This window comes from Notolepis coatsorum (genome assembly GCF_963971535.1).
Source record: "Notolepis coatsorum genome assembly, chromosome: 13".
NCBI lineage: Eukaryota > Metazoa > Chordata > Actinopteri > Aulopiformes > Paralepididae > Notolepis > Notolepis coatsorum.
Window position 1 is genome coordinate 122,044,688 of NC_140177.1, and position 19,356 is coordinate 122,064,043.

The window sequence follows — 19,356 nt, forward strand, 5'->3', positions numbered from 1 at the left end:
GCATCTACACACCTCATACCCACCCGCTGTACATTTACACGAAAAAAATAATCTATCATACCTTACAACTCCTGAAGAAGACAAGTGGCCTGTCTGTTAATTCAGAATGTACTACTATCGCACTTCTCGAACGCCTTGGATGATTTGGCAACGATCAAATACCATTCATCCGGCGCAGTGTGATTCCATCAATTACCGAGTGATATTCTGAACATCCCCGCTTCAAATTGACACTGCACAATATGACATGTCAAACGTTACGCTCCACCCGCTACCTCATCATTGTCTCCACCCAGACAGACATCTCTGCCTCGGCGAGTTCCATGAAGTCATTGCGGGGTCTACCACAACCCCAGACGAACTGGACGCTTTGTATCCCAACATCACAGCCTCGTATCTCACTCACCTGATTTACGCAGATTTGCAGAACGTTGTCGTGATGATCCCGACCGTCAGGCGCCGATGTCCAACGAGCGGCCTGCTCGTTTTGTCGAAAAAATTTAGCGGACCAGGGAGGGTCACGTGCACCATTTATCGTAATAGGAGATAGGGTTTACTTTAACCATATATCTAACCTACCCTGCGTTGTGTTCTGTAGAACCCTAAACCTATCACTAAATAAGACCCACGGTTGTTGGACGGCGGAGGAACAGCAATAAGAAAAGGAGAGTGTAGTTATTTCAAAAGTAGTGGTTTATTAAAATCCACAAAGTTATAATAATAATAATAACTAGATAACCAAAATCAGACAGCAAACCATATGCTTGGTTTCACAAGTAGAGACTTCTTAGATCCATGGATGACTAGCCTATTGTATTACACTAGAGGGGATTTAATTCAGATCTAATAGGTCTTTCCAAATATATCCATGTAAATTCATAACAAAGAGACAAATAATCACATGCAATAAGTATTCTTTTATTTAAATCATGAGTCATTTTATATCATGAAAATGAGTTGTCATTCCACTCAAGAAGTATGTCGATCCAAACCTGGAATGCAAAGAGTGAACGCACAGAAGAAAGAGTTTTGTGACAACTACAACATTAGCATTTAAGACTGAGATTAGATTGAAGAATTATAGTATTGCATCATTCCGTTCCAATGTTTACCTTCCTTTATATTATATTTATATTGATCTTGTTTGACCGCAGAATGTCAGCCTGGATTTCATCCATGTTCATGTGGAGATTCTCAGCTTTGGACTGCAGAGAAAGGAGGGCAAAATGAACACGTTCACCAACAAACCTGCCAACTGCACTGCAGGCATTCATCTACATTGAATGCAGTCTGGCAGCGTGGCTACATGAGCAGAGCTCCGGACTCATGATCGGAAGATCACCGGTTCGAACCCCGGTCAAGGCCGTTGTCGTAAAAAGTGGTGTTGTTGTCCAGCAGGGGGCACTCTGTTCTCTGGACCTGGTGGTCGTAAAGAGTAGGGGGACCCCCAATGTTCCCGGCCAAATTCCCAATCGGGTCTCTGACATCAAGGCCACCTAATCATCCCTCCCCCTTAACACTTTGAGTGCCAGCCACGGCATAATTAGTTATTTCATGGTAACCGTTGAGTGCCAGAAACGAGGTATGCCGTTTTTTAATCGTTATTTTTTTTATTAGCGATTTCCATTCATATTTCATCAATCCAGCCTCACGTTACCACTGGCACTCTCTCTGAGCTTGAATTGGGAAAATACCGCCCCCTATCGTCTCTCCGGATGGTACTGCACCCCATTGGATTGGACTGAATGAAACGCATGGGGGAAAAAAAGTCCGGATTCCACATTTTACTTGTCAGGCATGTAATCCGAGCCTATTGCAGTCATCGCCCACCATCAGAACAGCGTGGAATATGTCTTTCGACCACCCAGCGTTGGATCAATAAACGCGATCGATATTTGGAATGGCGATCAGGAATTGGAATAATCTTTTTGGAGAACATCTGATCTGAGGTAAGGAATCTATTTTACCAGTCTTGGGATAATCAGAGCTGTTTTCACCAACTTTCAACGTGTCCCGTATGTGTGTATGTGTGTGTGTGTGTGTGTGTGTGTGTGTGTGTGTGTGTGTGTGTGTGTGTGCGATCAGGAAATAAGATAATAGATTTTTCAGCCCGCTTCTATAGCGTGCATAAGTACACATTATACTATCGATAATCTAGCGTTTATTTGAAAACGATTCATAAATAGGCAGAAAAATGACAACATGTTTTGTGTATTCCAGTAAAGGGTGATTCATGTGGAATCTTTATTTTTTTCTGAAACTTTCCAAAAACGAGCGTTTTTCAAAATGGTATACAACGGAAATGAACCGATTAAAAAACAATCCGTTTGGTCAATGTTGACTGCAAACAAGTCATTGATAAGCGACGGTCGTATTAGACACATAGCGCTATATAAATGTAATGACCATTCATTAATTCAAACATTCTCCTTTTCCTTCCCTCACTATATATCTGTGTATATAGCCCATAGCTTGTGTAGATTTAAAAAAAAAAATATCACCATTGCACATTGTGCTAACCATTGCACTTTACTGTACAGATTTATTTATATGTGTTTTATTGGAACTGATTGTTGATTGTCACATCCTGGTTGGACGCACACAATTTCATTGCACTTGTCTTGTACTGTGTAATGACAATAAAGTGAATCTAATCTAAAGTAGATACAGAAGTACAGGCTTATTGTATTGGTTATGATATTGAGCTTCTTACCATGAAGGCTGCAAACAGCGTACTGTCCATTGCCCTGCATACCTGCTCCTCTATGACTGGGTACGTGTGGACAAAGTGCTAGACAGAGATGGAAGCAGAAATAAGTGTGCGTGTGTGTGTGTGTGTGTGTGTGTGTGTGTGTGTGTGTGTGTGTGTGTGTGTGTGTGTGTGTGTGTGTGTGTGTGTGTGTGTGTGTGTGTGTGTGTGTGTGTGTGTGTGTGTGTGTGCGTGCGTGCGTGCGTGTGTGTGTGTGTGTGCGTGTGTGTGTGTGTGTGTGGAGATTTGGAGAATACCCCCAACAGACTGCAAAACACAAGCAGCAGCAACAAAGGGAGAGACCAACCCTATTCCCCGTACCTGGTTCAACTAAGTCGATCAAAAGTCCCATTATCCAGATTCAATTAACCCGATGTTTGAATCCGCGCTTTCCCTGTTCCTTGAATGCTGATTCAGTCTCGTTCATTCGAACCAGACTTGATACTCAGGATAATTGTGCGCGGCCGCCTCTCCTGAAAAGACAGCAGGTGTCGATCGCAGAAATCCTGATTTTCTAACGGCATTGATTGATTGATTGAAAACGTTATTAACAGATTGCAGAATGGGTACAATACAGTACGGCTCAATAGCCTCGCCGACAAGTTAAATGCATAATCTATAGGCTAATGTTAAATCCCTCATTACCCCAATCAATCAGATTATATTTATTTAAATGTGCCTGCTGGCAGTAGGAATGAATAATCGAATGAGATCTATTGCTAGCGAAAATAATTAGTTCAACTCTTTCAGAATAAGTAGATACAAACAAGCCCAAAGAGTATCTAATTGATACGAATTAATAGATACTTATGAGGATATCTGTACTGTATGCTGCACGCTCGGCTTAGGTATCATGTACTTTATATATAAATATACATGGTTCCCAAAGTTTTCAAGGCGCAACCCCAGAAATAACGTGTCAGAGAGGCTTGGAGGGAGGCTATACAGTTTCACTATTAATCAGGTTTTAATCTGTTTCGGACATCATCCATACATGCATTGAATTGATTAACCTTTGGTTTATACCAGTGACACCTCATGTTCATCATCAGATAACAGTGCTTGAACAGATAAATGCATTTTCTCAAATTCATTCATCAAATGTCAACGGCTCATTCAATTTCTCTAATCCGTCAAACAGCGCATCTCATCAGACATTTTAATCCCAGTTACAATATCCAATAACGTGTGAGTGACAGTCATACAATTCAACAATCCACAGATTCAGATTCCTCGTAATTCATAATCCACAGTCCACGGATAAAGACGCTTCAATTTATGCTTGAATGAAACACAATCCGGGCGCTCCATTAAGCAAATACATCAACAGCCGAGAATATGAAACTAATCAGAGCCAAACGCCAGATAGGTTTCATTCATTAAAAATATCGCAGCAGGATTCACATTTGCAATGCTCCACGTTATTAAAATAACCACATATTGTGACGTGCGAGCACCGTATCCGTATAAATATGGCGTGCATTATTTAGGACAAAGTAAATCTATAGGCTGAATATGATTTATTATCAGCATTTTAGGTATATTATTTTACATTTCAAAAGCCCCCTCTAGAAAAACGAAGCACAAAAACATAATTCAGAATGGTATAATGGGATCTAGACTGAGAATTATTTCAGGAAGGGAGCTGGCATTTCTTTGCGAGGGTGTGGCCATGCAGGTTAGCCAGCTAACTGAACTTAACCCTGCGCTGGAGCAGGTTCAAACTGTCTGATATGTTGCCATAGTGATTTAGACAATCTGACTGATAGATACACAAAATGGGTTTATTTATGTTGATTTAATTTAGTTGTATTGATGTTTCCATTTTTGCAAAATGGGTATATTCTGTTTGGTTTTACGCAATAAGTCTATCGGTGTGCTGTATGTGTGTAGGGGCAGGTATATATACGAATTTTTCTTCTTCCTGTTCCTTTCGGCCATGGAATTTGGTGGATTATATTAATATGTACTGTTGGACTGTGGTAATTCCATGTACGAATAAATAAATGATGATGATGAATAAAGTTTTCAATCAATCAATCAATAAATCAATCAATGCTGTTAGAAAATCAGGATTTCTGCGATCGACACCTGCTGTCTTATCAGGTGAGTCTGGTCAAGTCTGGTTCGAATTAACGAGAGTGAATCAGCCTTCGAGGAACAGGGAAAGCCTGGTTTCAATCATCGGGTTAATTGAATCTGGCTAATGGGACTTTTGATCGACTTGTTGAACCAGGTACAGGGAATAGGGCCCAGGATAAAGTTCAAGTTCAAGTTTGTTTTATTTGTCAGATAACATAAGGTACATGTACATTATAGTGAAATGCTTGGTTCTGTATGACCCTCCTGAACATGTGCTTCGTACAGTAAAAGGTAAAAGAATAAAGACCAAACACTATACAAAATATACAATATACAAAACTAAACTAAAATGTACAAACTGAAAGAACAAAATGTGAAAATGCAAAAATGAGGTGGAAGAGGTAGATGAGACAGAAGAGGTCGTGCAAATCTTTTAAGAATAAATCAGCCTCTCCAGCCAATCTCTCACTCCCAGGACCCACCAGGTGAACAATCATACTTGATGATGATGATGATGATGATGATGATGATGATGATGATGATGATGATGATGATGATGATGATGATGATGATGATGAAGAAGGGTGTTTGTGTGTACCTGTAGAGCCAGGCTGGCTTGTATCTGGGCCCAGGCGAGCTCCCGGTTGCCCATAGCGTGCAGCAGATGATGGACGACACCAATAGAGAGCAGCCCCTGAGAAACCTCTTCACTGCCCTGAGACAGCAAGCTTCAACACATTAAACGCGTAGTATTTAATACCAACAGCTTCAGGTTATGAGAGCAACAGTTCAAACTATAATAATACATGTGTTTCAATAGACCTGTTCGCTGTATACAAACATACCATGTCCGAGCCAATCGGCAATACCAACTGAGTCACGTGACTAAGTTGCCCCCTACCTGCCTACCTGTCATTTAGCCAAATCAGCATGGCTGTGAGTTTGAGTCTTTCACCTTTTACATGTCTTGGCATGGATTGATTGTTTAGATGGCTAGCATGGCTAACAAATGCAATTATGTTCTAGTCTGCCCCGTTGTTCTGACCAGGCTTACGTTCCTTTTGCCCCCTTGATGCGCGCACACACTGAGTCTGACGTATACAGCGAACAGGTCTATTCACATTAAGCGAGGGGCGATGCTGGGGGGGGGGGGGGGTATTGTTGACGCCCAGCTCAAACTGTCTGAAGTGTGAAAATGTGGCCTGCCTTTGAGAAGCATTTTCTCCTCTTAAGTGTTCTAGAAAACAGACTGCTTTACAAGATATAAATGAGCACATGTTCAAAAGAATCTCAGATTTCAACATATGACACATCATTTGAAAGCTTACATTCTGTACTTTCGCAATCTGGACAAATCTGGAAAATGAAAATGCAGACATCTGGCACAAACCACTGTGCAGGGACACATTTGGTGCCATTAATTATTGCATAGCAAAGTGGCATGGACTGGAATGTCTGTACGTTTACGATATCTACTAACACTTTATTACCGTATAGCTTTGGCTGCTGCTCCCTGTTGGACAAACACAGGCAGGGAGTCCGTTGTTTTGGTCATCTCTGGATCTGGTGGTTTGAGATCATGGTGAGATTAATCTGTCAAATACAAATACAAAGCACCAACTGATGGCAGTGATTATTATTATTATTGTTGCCAGGTGACATTGAGAACAGAACAGGACACCGTCTGGGGTCTTGTGCCGCTTTAATCCCTCTCTCGCAGGCTTCAGCAGAGCTACCAGGCCATTGAGCAGCAGTGGTCCCACCTCGTACTGCAACAGGTCTGAGATCAGCTCAATCGCTGCGGGAGAAACAAATAAGGAGGAGACGGTGAGTCTCAAAGTCAAAGAGCAGTAGGAAGGTTCTAGGGCTGTCTTAAATACTTTGAAGCTTCGTTCGATGGCCATGGGATTCTAATGGGAAAATAACATTTGAATATATTAAAAAATAATAATAAAAGAAATATATATATCTTCTTCTTTTTTTGCAAAATCAACTCTGCATCTCGTTGTTAACCCTTTCACTGCCACACAACAGAAGGTTAACCCTTTACTATCACACAACCGACGGCTGTTTGTGGCAGTGAAATGGTTAACCCTATGTGTATTGTCGCAGTGAAAGGGGTAACCGTTTGGTAGTGCGGCAGTGAAAGGGTTAACTACAACAAGCAATGTTGTTTGTTATTTAAGATGAGGTCGGACTCGGCACTGACAGATTTGTGTTCATTGTGCTGCTTTTATAAAGCATCAAATGACGGCTTACAATATTTCATGAAAGCAAAGTGTTTAGTTTGTCTAAGATTTAAAAAGGTTTAAACTTTACAGCACTGACAAAGTTGAACAAAGTGCTGTACAAGTCCCACAACATAAAAAAATTAATTATAATAATAATAATAATAATTTAATAATAATTTCGAAGCTTAAAGCTTAAGCTTAAAATTAAAATCGAATCTCGACCTTCGAAAAATTCGAAGGTCAGCCCTAGTGCCTACCTTGATCCTGTACATCCACACGCAGAGACCTGAGCGTATCCAGCAGAGGTTCCACAATGCTGGGATGGGCTGCAGTTAATTTGGACTGGGTGAGGGAACAATGGTTGGGATGAGGGGTGGAGGGTTACAATATTTAGAGTGACATCTTCAATATCAATTTATATATCTCTATATCTACTTATGTAAGGAAGATGACATGTTATAGTTGATGTTCATCATATTGGTCTCCATGGTAATTGTTAAGGGTGATACACCGTAGGGCGGCTACGTGGCGTAGTGGGCAAGGCGCTCGCCACGAATGCGGAGACGCTGGGCTCGCCTGTTCGAGCCCAGCGCTCCACATTGCTTTCAGTTTAGCTGGTCGTCCGTACTAATACACATTGGCCATATTAGGGGGTGGGAAACTGATGGGTGGGGATCGGGCGTTGTGGACAGCGACTCCTACAGGTCGGTTGGTGCGCCTGTGCAGTAGAATCAGGAAGTGTCGGGGGCAGCGTGAGCCTCCCACGCGTTACTCCTCGCCACTGAGAGATCGAGCTGCGCAGGTGAAAAGATGCGACTGCTGTTACCTCAAGTACCGGAGGGGACTTGTGCTATGTATGACTTAGTCCACATTGCAGCCGGCTTGTGGGAGGCAAGAAACAGCGTCCGTGACAGGGGAGGGTTGAATTGGATGATATGAAATTGGGATGGGAGAAAATATAGAAAATGGGAGAAAAAGTGGATAAAAAAAAAAAAAGTGATACACCGTCAAACTGTATGTTCTCAAATATTCTAGATATAATTTTGTGCAAAGGTATTTGCATTTTACATTTCATTCAAATATTCATATACAACACAATAACTCAAATATGAATGAATGAATGACTTTTATTTATATAGCACCCTTCACAGCACGAATGCACAGGGTGCTTTACACTACAGCTTAATATAAAAACACAATAAAACAAAATCAGAAATAAATGACAACAACAGACAGTAGTTAAAAAAGACAGTGAAGCAGGTGAAAATAGGTGATACATTATATCAATTCATGTATTGTCCAGCCCTATGATGAATATAATCTAATTCAAATGATTAGCAATGTTTGAGAGTACGAGCACACATGCTCCTTTTCTTGGAAGGTGTCTCTATTCTCCACTGTACTATAATTCTGTGACCTGTAACTGTATGTCTTCTACTACCTGTACCTCCCCTCCCCCATGCTGCTATGATACCGAATTTCCCCCAGGGGATCAATAAAGGAATGTCTTATCTTACGACCACTCTACCTCCTGAGCCACCGTCGCCCCATGACAGAATGCATGTGTTGCATTCTGTCCATACATCCATACAGAAAGGGATTATATAAGAAACAATGTTTTTTATGCGATATGCCTTCATATATCATTACCATTTCATGTTTTGTTTTGAACTATTCTGTGTTAGATCACTGGTTACCCACTGACACGCTGGTTATGAGATTTCTATACAACTTCTCCATAATGGGTGGGCTATATACCTGTACAATGCGTAGGTTTTGCAGAACCAACTGTTGGGCTGTAGGGGGCGCACAAGGCAAGAGGGCAACCAGGCCTTTGTAGATATGGTTCTGGTATTTGGGGTTCCCGAGGGCCAGTGATTCTAGCAGGGCCCGTGCTCTCTCTTGGGTCTCAGCGTTGTTTGACACAACCAGGCACTCTGCTATGGCTCTCACGCCTGCAAGCAGAATTAGTTACAAGAAGAATCCATGCGTTGTTCTTATTATGCTGCTAGTCGGTTAAATGTATATTTAATAACTTTATCCCAAAGCTAGGAACCGGGGAACCCACACTGTAATCTGTGATGTCACGAGACTAAACCTGTAGGCAGCTGCTCCATTGACCAAAATCAAATAGAAAAACGGAGACTGACTTTGTGGACTCATACTGTACCACGTCTGTTTGAGATTTTACATCCTTGTTGTGGCGCTCACGGCTAGGAAACAAAACATGTGACCATATCTTCCACCAAAAATCATCACCTGTTGTTCTCCCAATCACTTTGAATGGAAAAGCTCCAGGATTTGTCTAGATATGACATCATCAAGAAGAGAGTATTGCCTCTTTTGTTTCTAGATGACTGAAAGTTGTTCACAAGTGTCAACTGAACTGTCCATGGTCATACAAAGAACACAAATGGTTTCAGTTTGAGGCTAGAGCTTCCCTTTATATGACGGGTGCGATACTGAAATTGCATGGGTCATGGGACGGTCTGTGTAGTACATGAGACATTGTATACGCTATGGAATAAACTAGGGATGTTCGATATTGGCTTTTTTACCAATATACCGATATTGTCCAACTCTTAATTTCCGATACCGATATCAACTGATACCGATATATGCAGGGTTTACCCCCCAAAAAAACAGAATCATTTCAGGTAATTAACATTACATATCTCTCTTGTGGAATTAACACAACATTATGCATACTTTTGACAATAAATAAAATAAGAATTTGTTCTTACTTGCTTGCCTGGGTAAATAAAGGTTAAATAAAAAAAAATAAAAAAATTTGGGGTTCCCGATATTACATTTTAATGCCAATATCGGCCGATAATATCGGACATCCCTAGAATAAACCTATGGAAGCTACCGTGGCTTTCACAGAGGAGCTCTTTGGACTTGCGTCCAGCGTTGGCCACGGTCTGCAGCAGCTGGAGGGCCTCTGCCCTGTTCCCCTCTCCTCTCTGGCCCAAGACCTCCAGCACTGTGAGAACACCTCCAACCTCACAGAACTGGAGGAGGTACTGCTGACTGACAGGTAAGGAAAAGAGGGGTTGAGGACAAAAAAAAATTATGTTGCTTCATACCAGTGTGATTAACATAATCAGGTTATGTACAATCGTATCACACTCACTTGTTTGTTGAGAGGAAAACGGCAATAGCTTTCAGCTGGAGACCTAAGCATGTTCCAAACATGTATCTGGGTGTTCAGTAAAGGACTGGGTCATGATTTCATTCGTTTTCAATGTTTTACGATCTGTAGATGGAAAAAGTGCTTTTTGGAATAATCTAAACCTGTTGTAAATCATAATATAGGTCTGTTTTACAAACATTACCAACATAATCAAAGGTTTTACTGCCACAAAATACAGCAAATACAATTATAAATATGTCTTATCTTTGTGGTGGGGCTACTCATTTGTTAACATTTGGATCACTGATTGGGTCCAAGTACCCATGTACCCATGATGATTTTGCTGGAATCGTGGGTATATTTTCTGATTCAGAACTGTAAAGCTGTACATGTGTAACATTCTGGGTTTCTGTCCTCTCCCAGGACTGGAAACCCTACCGCCATTCTGGAGTATGTCACCCTGTTCTCTGTAATTAGCACTGATTGATTGTCACCTGTGGTTTGTTGTCACTAATTGCTGCGTGTGGTTTGCTGGGAAATTGGCCATATAGTAATCTCTTGTTCTCTGTCTTTTGTCGGATCTTCAAACAGAACCTGTGAGCAGTCGGTCACAGGACAAGTGGACTCTCTTGTCGCTGTTTATATTATTTAATTCTCTTGCCTTAAGTGCCCTCAGTTGAAGCCTGGCTTCTCTTTTGTTATCGTTACATTATCTTGCTCTAGTGATTCTGATAATAAAAAGAACACGCATTTTGAGAAGAGCAACCACATCTCTGTCTCCTTATTACCTTCTACTATTGGAACTCAACTCCTACCTTGAATCGTAACATACGTTTAGATAAAACCATCCAGATGCAATAGCTCAAATAAACAGTGTTTTATTGTCAGGGATCAACTTCAAAAACGTGTCGCTTGATCACATATATTGATGTTCTGATTTCCAGCTCAGGGAAACGTTGTCTATTGTCCCAGAGCATTGGGATAGCACAATGTATTCTGTTTTCCTTTAATGAACACGAGCATCCCCTCCCTCCCAGTGAGCTGTGGTGTTCCACAAGGAAGCATACTAGGACCACTACTGTTCCTAATTTATGCAAATGACATGTCGTCAGCTTGTGACTGCAACTTGTTCTTGTTCGCGGACGACTCAGCCCTGCTGGTCTCTGACAAGAACAAGTTACAGGTTGAAAAAACCCTCAGCTCGGAACTAGGCAGAATCTGCACCTGGCTCGCTGACAACAAACTATCATTACACCTGGGTAAAACAGAGTCCATTCTCTTCAGATCAAATAACAAACTCAGCAAGACCGACGGCTTCTCAGTTACAGTGGGTGACAATATTGTCACAAGGAAAAATGAAATTACATACCTGGGGTCCATCCTAGAGGCAAATCTTTCCTGTGACAAAATGGCATCCAATGTAATAAAAAAAGTTAACTGAACCAACGAACAAGATTCTTGTACCGGATCTCCTCTCTGGTAAACAAGAATACCCTGAAGACTCTGGCAGGAGCACTCATTCAAGGGTACTACGACTATGCTTGCACCTCATGGTACCAAAGCACCTCAAAGGCACTAAAAACAAGATTACAAACATCACAAAACAAACTGGTCAGACTACTGCTTGACCTTAAAACCCACCTCACCCCTGCCCACTTTGACAACCTAGGATGGCTTAGAGTAGACGACAGAGTACAGCAACTTGCAATGGGCCTGGTCTACAAGATACACTACACGACCAAGGTACCCATGTACATGTCGAAATACTTCCCAAAGGTCAGTGAATACCACGACCACAACACCAGAGGTTGTTCCACAAATCATGTTCAACCCAGTTTCGGCACAAACAGGTCTAAACGCGTTTTGCAATTATGCCACATCAACGCCGTAGAACGCCCACAGCTCAAAGAGCATCTACGGGAGGCTGCAATTCGAAACTGGCCCCCGTAAATGTCCAAACCCCCCCCTCTCACCCACTCCTAATGTACAGTTTCCTCCCCTATATTATCTGTTAGGATCTCTTAACAGTACTGTATATTGTATATCTTGTATGTCACAAATGTAACAGTACTGTATACCTGTATGTCATGTATTGTCACAATATATATCTGTATGGCCCCCGTAAATGTACAAACCCCCCCTCCTAATGTACAGTTTCCTCCCCCTCGTATGTATATATTTTCTGTTAGGATTTTCTGTTAGGATAAGTATATTTGCATATCTTGTATGTCACAAATGTAACAGTACTGTATACCTGTATGTCATGTATTGTCATGATATATATCTGTATATCTGTATGGCCCCCGTAAATGTACAAACCCCCCCTCCCACATGTAGTTTCCTCCCCCTCGTATGTATATATTTTCTGTTAGGATAACAGTACTGTATATTTGCATATCTTGTATGTCACAAATGTAACAGTACTGTATACCTGTATGTCATGTATGTCAGAAATGTCAAGATATATATCTGTATGTTGCGTATATGTGTCATTAATGTCATTATGAATTGAAAATGTTGGACCCTGTAAACAAGACGAAAGTCTTTCTCTGGTCTGCTGCATCCCCTTAACAATTGTGTGTATTGAGCCGTACTGTATTGTACCCATTCAAGTGTTCAATCAATCAATCAATCAATCAATCAATCAATCAATCAATCAATCAATCAATCAATCAATCAAGCAGTACAAGAGGATACGTCAGCCTCATCCAAGCAGTGAGACGAGCCAGGAAGAGACTGGCGCCCTGTTCGAACTCCTGCTCCAGCTCCTGGCATGTCTCCCCAGTATGTTGAGATAGAAATGAGTTCAACATGCGCCTGCGCACCGTCTTGTTACCATGGTCCCACAAGTGAAGAAAACACATCACTTTGCTGATGGCCATTGTTTTTTTTTACTGATAATAATAAATCCTACATTGAGAGCCAAATTAGCTAACGTTAGCTAGATAGCTAAAGTTGACTAAAAAGACAGACATAAACTTAGCGTAGCAAAATCAGCGACTGGAGAAACACGGTGAGGTTACGTTTCGTCAAATAATACGTGGTGGGATTGACTTAGCTAGCTAAATTACTGTATGTGACATAATAAACTATTAACCAGACATGTATTTGCCAACCTAACGTTAAACTTCTTGAAGCTGACGTCCTCTTCAAGTTTGTCCCGTTGCTAGGCAGCAGCCAGCCCACGGGGAGCGCGTCTCTGCTGGCTCCGCCCTGGATGTGATGCGAAAACAAATTCTGAATCTGAATCTAAATCTGATACTGTATTTATATTACTGTATACACTAAACGTATCCACCAAAGTTACAAATACATTACGTTACACTGCAGCAGACCCAATTGGCTTGGGCATGATGACAAAGGAGATATAATGTATTCCAATTGATATCCTCTCTGTCTCTGACTTTCTCTATACTCCCCTGGCAGTTCATAACTTTATTTGATCCACATGAATAAACGGATCCCCATATGATGTTTTGCTCTCTTGACAGGAACATCTGTCAAGGGCCTTCACTGCCCTTCAGTCATCATACTGATTATATAGGATCAGACTAGTGGATGATCATGACCCCAGCAACCAGGTATTGACATAATGCTGCAGCAGCAGCAGTATACATCTTTGGTGAGTCCATCCAGCCCAAAGACTCCCCCCATAGAGAAAGGGGACTCCCTAAAAAACTTGGTATTTCATGTATAAACCAACCCCTACCTTAACCCTGAACCATAACCTTTACCCCCGCTATCTCCACTCAAATCCAACCTGCACGTCAGACCAAAACAAAAACTGGAAACAAGCAGGGCTATTTTGCCTGGAGTCATTGTTTGCTGGCATTACAGATTCTACTTTTAATTCAATAAATTATTTGCCATCAAAATATTTAATTGTCAATTGTCAACACGGATCAGCTGTGTACAGATTTAATGTAGACAGGGTGAAAAAGAGACTTTGAATACACTTATATTTGTCACTTTTTATTAGCTAAAAATAATAAACAAAACACTAAAAGGTAGAATTCAAGATCCATTACTTCACACCACAAGTACCCTGAAAAACTATTGTTTTACAATTTGGTGTCTGAATGCTAGTGAGTTCAGCCGTGGCCTACACGTAATAGTGTTGGATATTTAATCTAACAAGCCCAGTCATTGCTCCACCTTTGCACCATAGACTCTGTGTAATCAAGTTTAGCATTTCTGGTGGTATTTTTGCCATACCGTAGAAGCCCTCACTGGAAGTAAATTACCCTCCTACCGAAAAATAAACATTTGAAAGCAAAGCACTGAGACAAGGCATTCATGGACCAGCTAGTCTTCGTAAATAGTATTAATTATCAATAACATCAGTTTGTTAAAGGTGCTGTTAAGTGTTTTTTGTAGTCTTAAATAGGGATGTCCGATATTATCGGCCGACCGATATTATCGGCCGATATCGGCAGTAAAATGTGATATCGGAAAATATCGGTATCGGTTTAAAAAAGAAAAAAACAATAACAATATTTGTTATATATATATACAGTGAAATTATTAGTTACCTGAAATTATTCCGTTTTTTGGGGGGGGGAAACCCTGCATATATCGGTATCGGTTGATATCGGTATCGGAAATTAAGAGTTGGACAATATCGGAATATCGGTATCGGTAAAAAAGCCAATATCGAGCATCCCTAGTCTTAAATAGTTCTACATTCCGACAGCCATAACTCATATAAAGTGTTTGGTCAGGTCTCCCAGTCCCTCCGGGATATAAATACATTTCCTGGTATCCTGTTCCCACATAAGATCCAATCAAGAATCCTAAATATTTGTATACTTATTTTAAGAAATCTTGCCAAGCCAAATTGTCTTACTGCACTGGCAGCTTACTTTACTTGTTTCAAGCATATATTTGCTTAAAACTAGTTTTTATTTCTTGTTTTTGTCAGACCATTTTTACAGTGTGGTGTTCGCTCTCCTGATTGGATAAAGTGTGAATGGGATACCAGAAAATACATTTTCTGTTTAGTGCAGAGCGGAGGGACTGGGAGACCCATGTTACTGACCAAACACTCTATATCAGGGATGGCTGTCGGAATGTAGAACTATTATTTTAACATGTAGACCACTTATATTAACAAAAAATAAATACCACTTACAGCACATTTAATACCTCAACCAATATTGAACAATATATAGCAAGATAGCATAAGGATATATAGTATAACTGTATAGTATTGTATAGTAGTGTACATAAGACCCAGTGCCTCATCTGTAGCTTAACACTGTATTGCACTGTCTATCGCAGGACCTTAGCATGTCTGCATTTTAAACTTTATGTACATTATACCTGTTATGTCTTATTCTTATTACTTGTATTATTGCACAATCGCTGCGGGCATGACCACCCGCATTTCACTGTATGCCGTGACAAATAAAACTCTTGACTTGAACATAACTAAAATTAGACTAATACAGTATTACATTCTTTAATGTATTTACAAATACATGAACAATTCCTTTTGAGACAGAGCAGTAAGACTGCACTGGGTTTTCAGTCAGGCTTCCTGATCTGATCAGGAGATAACATGCATCACAGAAGAACTTAAGTTCTGAGTCCCAAATATCCTCAAAAACAGACACAGGAAATTACTGCAAGTAGTTTTGGCCTTCAGATATCATTACCATACTCACATCATCTATGTGTTTTATACTATTATATCTATGTTAAATGACTGGTTGCCCAACTATACTGTATATGGCACATTATCTAAACTTGTAAGAACCATCCATGTGGATCTTCTAATCTAGACTATATACAATCTTGTGAGATTTGTATACATCTTTTCCATATGGGTAATATGTCTTTTTAAACTTCTTTTTTAAATTACTCTAACATATGTTGTGTTTTGGTAACATTCTTTGACTTTTGTGATGTTGGTGATGTTGTATTGAAGCACGAAGAGTTAGTAAACTCAAGCACCCAGACAAACGTTTTCCATTTTGGTTGGATTCTATTGGTATAATGTATCAATGTAATCGAAAGCCATAGGCCTCACCTATCTTCATTACCTTACATTAGGTAAGTGTTTATCGCCATCGTTATAATTCAACAGCATGGTCACAATGGTCAATATATAAATACATTTGTAAAGGTTTCTGATGGATAAACCACACTTTGTCTGCGGATTATATCATACTGTATTTCTGCACAATTGATATCTAAAATTAGATTACATTTATTGTCATTGTACAAGTACAGAGTAAAACAAAAGTGGTTCTCAACCTTTTTCATGTCAAGGACCCCCACATTGATACACTTTAGGCCGTGGAGCCCACAGCAATCTGAATACAGTTGGGGGGGGGTCAACCTCCTGCATAGAATGTAGCCTACCGTTTAAGTCTACAACATATTAATTGAACCAGATCCTCCGACTGCCATTTTTTGTGTAAAACCAGATAATGCTGCCTGATCCAAAAATATTTATAATGCAGTCGACTTTACTTGCTTGCTCGTTGTTTTATCCTGTTTAACTGGAAAGATCCTAAACCCACTTCTCATACTCTGAAAGGGAAAAGGCTGAGTTCAGTCAAATGTGGAGCTCATCTATAGCTTACTTCACTACAGTTACTGGGATAACACATTGGAGTGACTCACAGTACTCTCTTTACATAGGAAAGCAAGAATGTGTGGATCAATATGTGTAGCTGTATGTTTATTTTTTGTGTGCACCTTTATGTAATTTCCTCTAGTATTGTTATTATTCTGGTCAGCTGTGGACAGTTGTAGCCTGCTGGGGGTGGGATGGGTTGGGAGGATGAGTAGGAGAGACCAGAGGGTCGTGAAAGGGGATGGGGTGTTTATACTCTGTATATTATTATGGTGATCTTGTTGTATTATGTATACCAGAAATGTTTGAAAATCCAATAAATAAAAATAATGTACCGTTTGATATGAACGCAAGACAACAAACGTGTAATTCTTTCTCCTTTCTTTATGATAAATGTGTATAAATTCCACGACGTGACATTGATGTACACCATCAACACGCCGGCGTGCTGCTAGCACACCTCCAGCAGGCTCTCGGTCCAGAGGGACAGGACTAGGTTGACTTTGTCCCCGTCGGAGGGCAACTCTAGCTGGGCCACTGGGAGGCGCTCTGCCCCCTGGAGCTGTCGAAGGGCCTGGAGGTGGGAGAGAGGGAAGTGCAGGCCCTGGGGAAGGGAGAGAGAGACAGAGACAGAGGGAGTGAGAAAGAAAGAAGGAGAGGGCATGAAAAAGAGAGAGAGAGAAAGAGAGAGGATGAAACTTAGTGGTACTGTTTTACATGTTACCACCGGGTTTAGAACTGCAATAATAGCAGCACTTATGAAACTGCGGCCTGTGTTGTGATGCGAGTCAGCAGCTTACGTGAGAAATGTGCTGCTCCCTTTCTTCCTCTTCATCATCATCACCCCCTCCCATCATGTGACTCTCCCTTCGGTTCCTCAAAGAATGTAACACAAAGACCACCAACACTCTAGCCTCATCCTAAAGTCCAATGCACGCGGTGGGCGATTTTTGCCAGGCGACCGACAGAATTGTATCGCGTCCATTGTTATGAATGAGACAACCCATATGGCAGGAGATTTTCGAGCGACGATCGCGGAGCAACTTCTGTCGCCTGGCTAAATATCGCCTCAATCCTATTTTTTGAGGCGACACAGCAAGGACAATGAGCAAATAACATGACTTCTACTGGTGTATCATTTGTACACCATTAATTTATCAATACATTCATTGATCAATAACCTACGTATTATTACCATGCTACTTATGTTAATTATTATTAACAGGAACAATTTAAACTATTTAGTTAGTTGGAGAACTTAAGGTTTAGTGGCCGCTAGTCATTAACTAATGAATTGACAATGCGCCACGATGCACCTACACTACTTAGATGTTTTTATCCTCGGGTAACAAAAGAAGTTGTGGATGTTGACAAAGTTTAATGTCCAGGCTGCAACTGATGTACCGTAATTCCTCTAATAGTAACCCCGGCTTGTATTTGTTTCAACTGTAGCGGGTACCAGGCTTGTATTAGGAGGAGCTGTATAAGAGGGAGGCCTATATTTAAAATTTTCAAACGGATCATAATGAATAAATCAACATTTTGTGTCAGTTTGAACCCAGTAAAATGTACTGGGTTCATTTATTGAAACCAAGTACTGTATGAAATAGTAAACAGTGCAATTACAGGTGGTCACTGGTCATTTCAACGTTTTCAAAGTGAAATCAAGTAACTAGCTCAGTATGCAGCTCAGTATATTAGTAACCCGGCTTGTATTAGGAGGCCGGCTTATAATTGCTTAGCTCAAGAGCGCACCCGGCCATTAATAGAGACCCGGCTTGTATTTGAGACCCGGTTACTATTAGAGGAATTACGGTAGTTTGTTCGGTGCCTAGTGAACGTATTGTGGTGCAGTAATGTCAGGAAGAATGAGGAGAGGTTGTATTCGTATATATGGTGGTTTAATTCCCGCTCAATATGGGTTTTACAGGTTAATACTTCCCTCGTAATGCACAACACAACTACCTGCTAATACGCTCGCTTCACGACAACCTAACGTCCGGTCCCATATCTCCCGGTGGGAATATGCATACATGCATACAGATCTATACCAGGGTAACGTTATGATACATACATTTTTTGTTTTGTGCATTTCATTTAGACATGATCTTTTATGTGAAGTAATAGCCTAATATGGTCTGTCCCAAATAGTGTTGTCTAAACGCACGTTACCCAACAGATATAGTTCAGTGGTCGGCAATAGGCGGCTCGCAGGCTGAAATAGGCCCGCCAGCAATAATATCTGCCCGTCAGATTATTTTGAGAATATGATTTGTGAGGAACTCGCTTTATTGTATCGGAATCGGGAGACTTAGGTAAAGTTAGGAAGATATTCACAGATTCGAATTTCCGCGGTCAATAATTTTTTTAAAACACAAAGGACACCTCTTTCCTATCGTAGTAAGGTAGACAATGAGCTACAACCTTATTTTCACCTAAACGAGGCGAGCCGGCCTCGGAGCTGTACAATTAATAATAAAATAATATTGATCTATATGTGCAGTCGCGGCCTTGAGGCAAGTGCGCAGCCAGGGACCGTCTAAAAAGTGCAACACCGAAAAGAGACGCTACAAAA

The 19,356-nt window shown here is 40.8% G+C and overlaps 1 protein-coding gene across 1 annotated transcript in view; it reads right to left on the bottom strand.

Moving 5' to 3' along the window:
- The window catches only part of LOC311239483 (armadillo-like helical domain containing protein 1), a gene marked incomplete at both ends in the record, with an annotated part of 55,379 nt that extends 42,299 nt beyond the window's left edge, over positions 1-13,080 (bottom strand). Inside the window, 9 exons of the mRNA XM_084327789.1 lie at positions 1,150-1,205; positions 5,430-5,559; positions 6,322-6,394; positions 6,513-6,629; positions 7,320-7,404; positions 8,821-9,017; positions 9,935-10,095; positions 10,199-10,264; positions 12,896-13,080. Of these exons, the coding sequence (XP_084183915.1) occupies positions 1,150-1,205; positions 5,430-5,559; positions 6,322-6,394; positions 6,513-6,629; positions 7,320-7,404; positions 8,821-9,017; positions 9,935-10,095; positions 10,199-10,264; positions 12,896-13,080 (1,070 nt within the window). The remainder of the gene's footprint in view (positions 1-1,149; positions 1,206-5,429; positions 5,560-6,321; positions 6,395-6,512; positions 6,630-7,319; positions 7,405-8,820; positions 9,018-9,934; positions 10,096-10,198; positions 10,265-12,895) is intronic.
- Between the last annotated feature and the right edge of the window lie 6,276 nt (positions 13,081-19,356).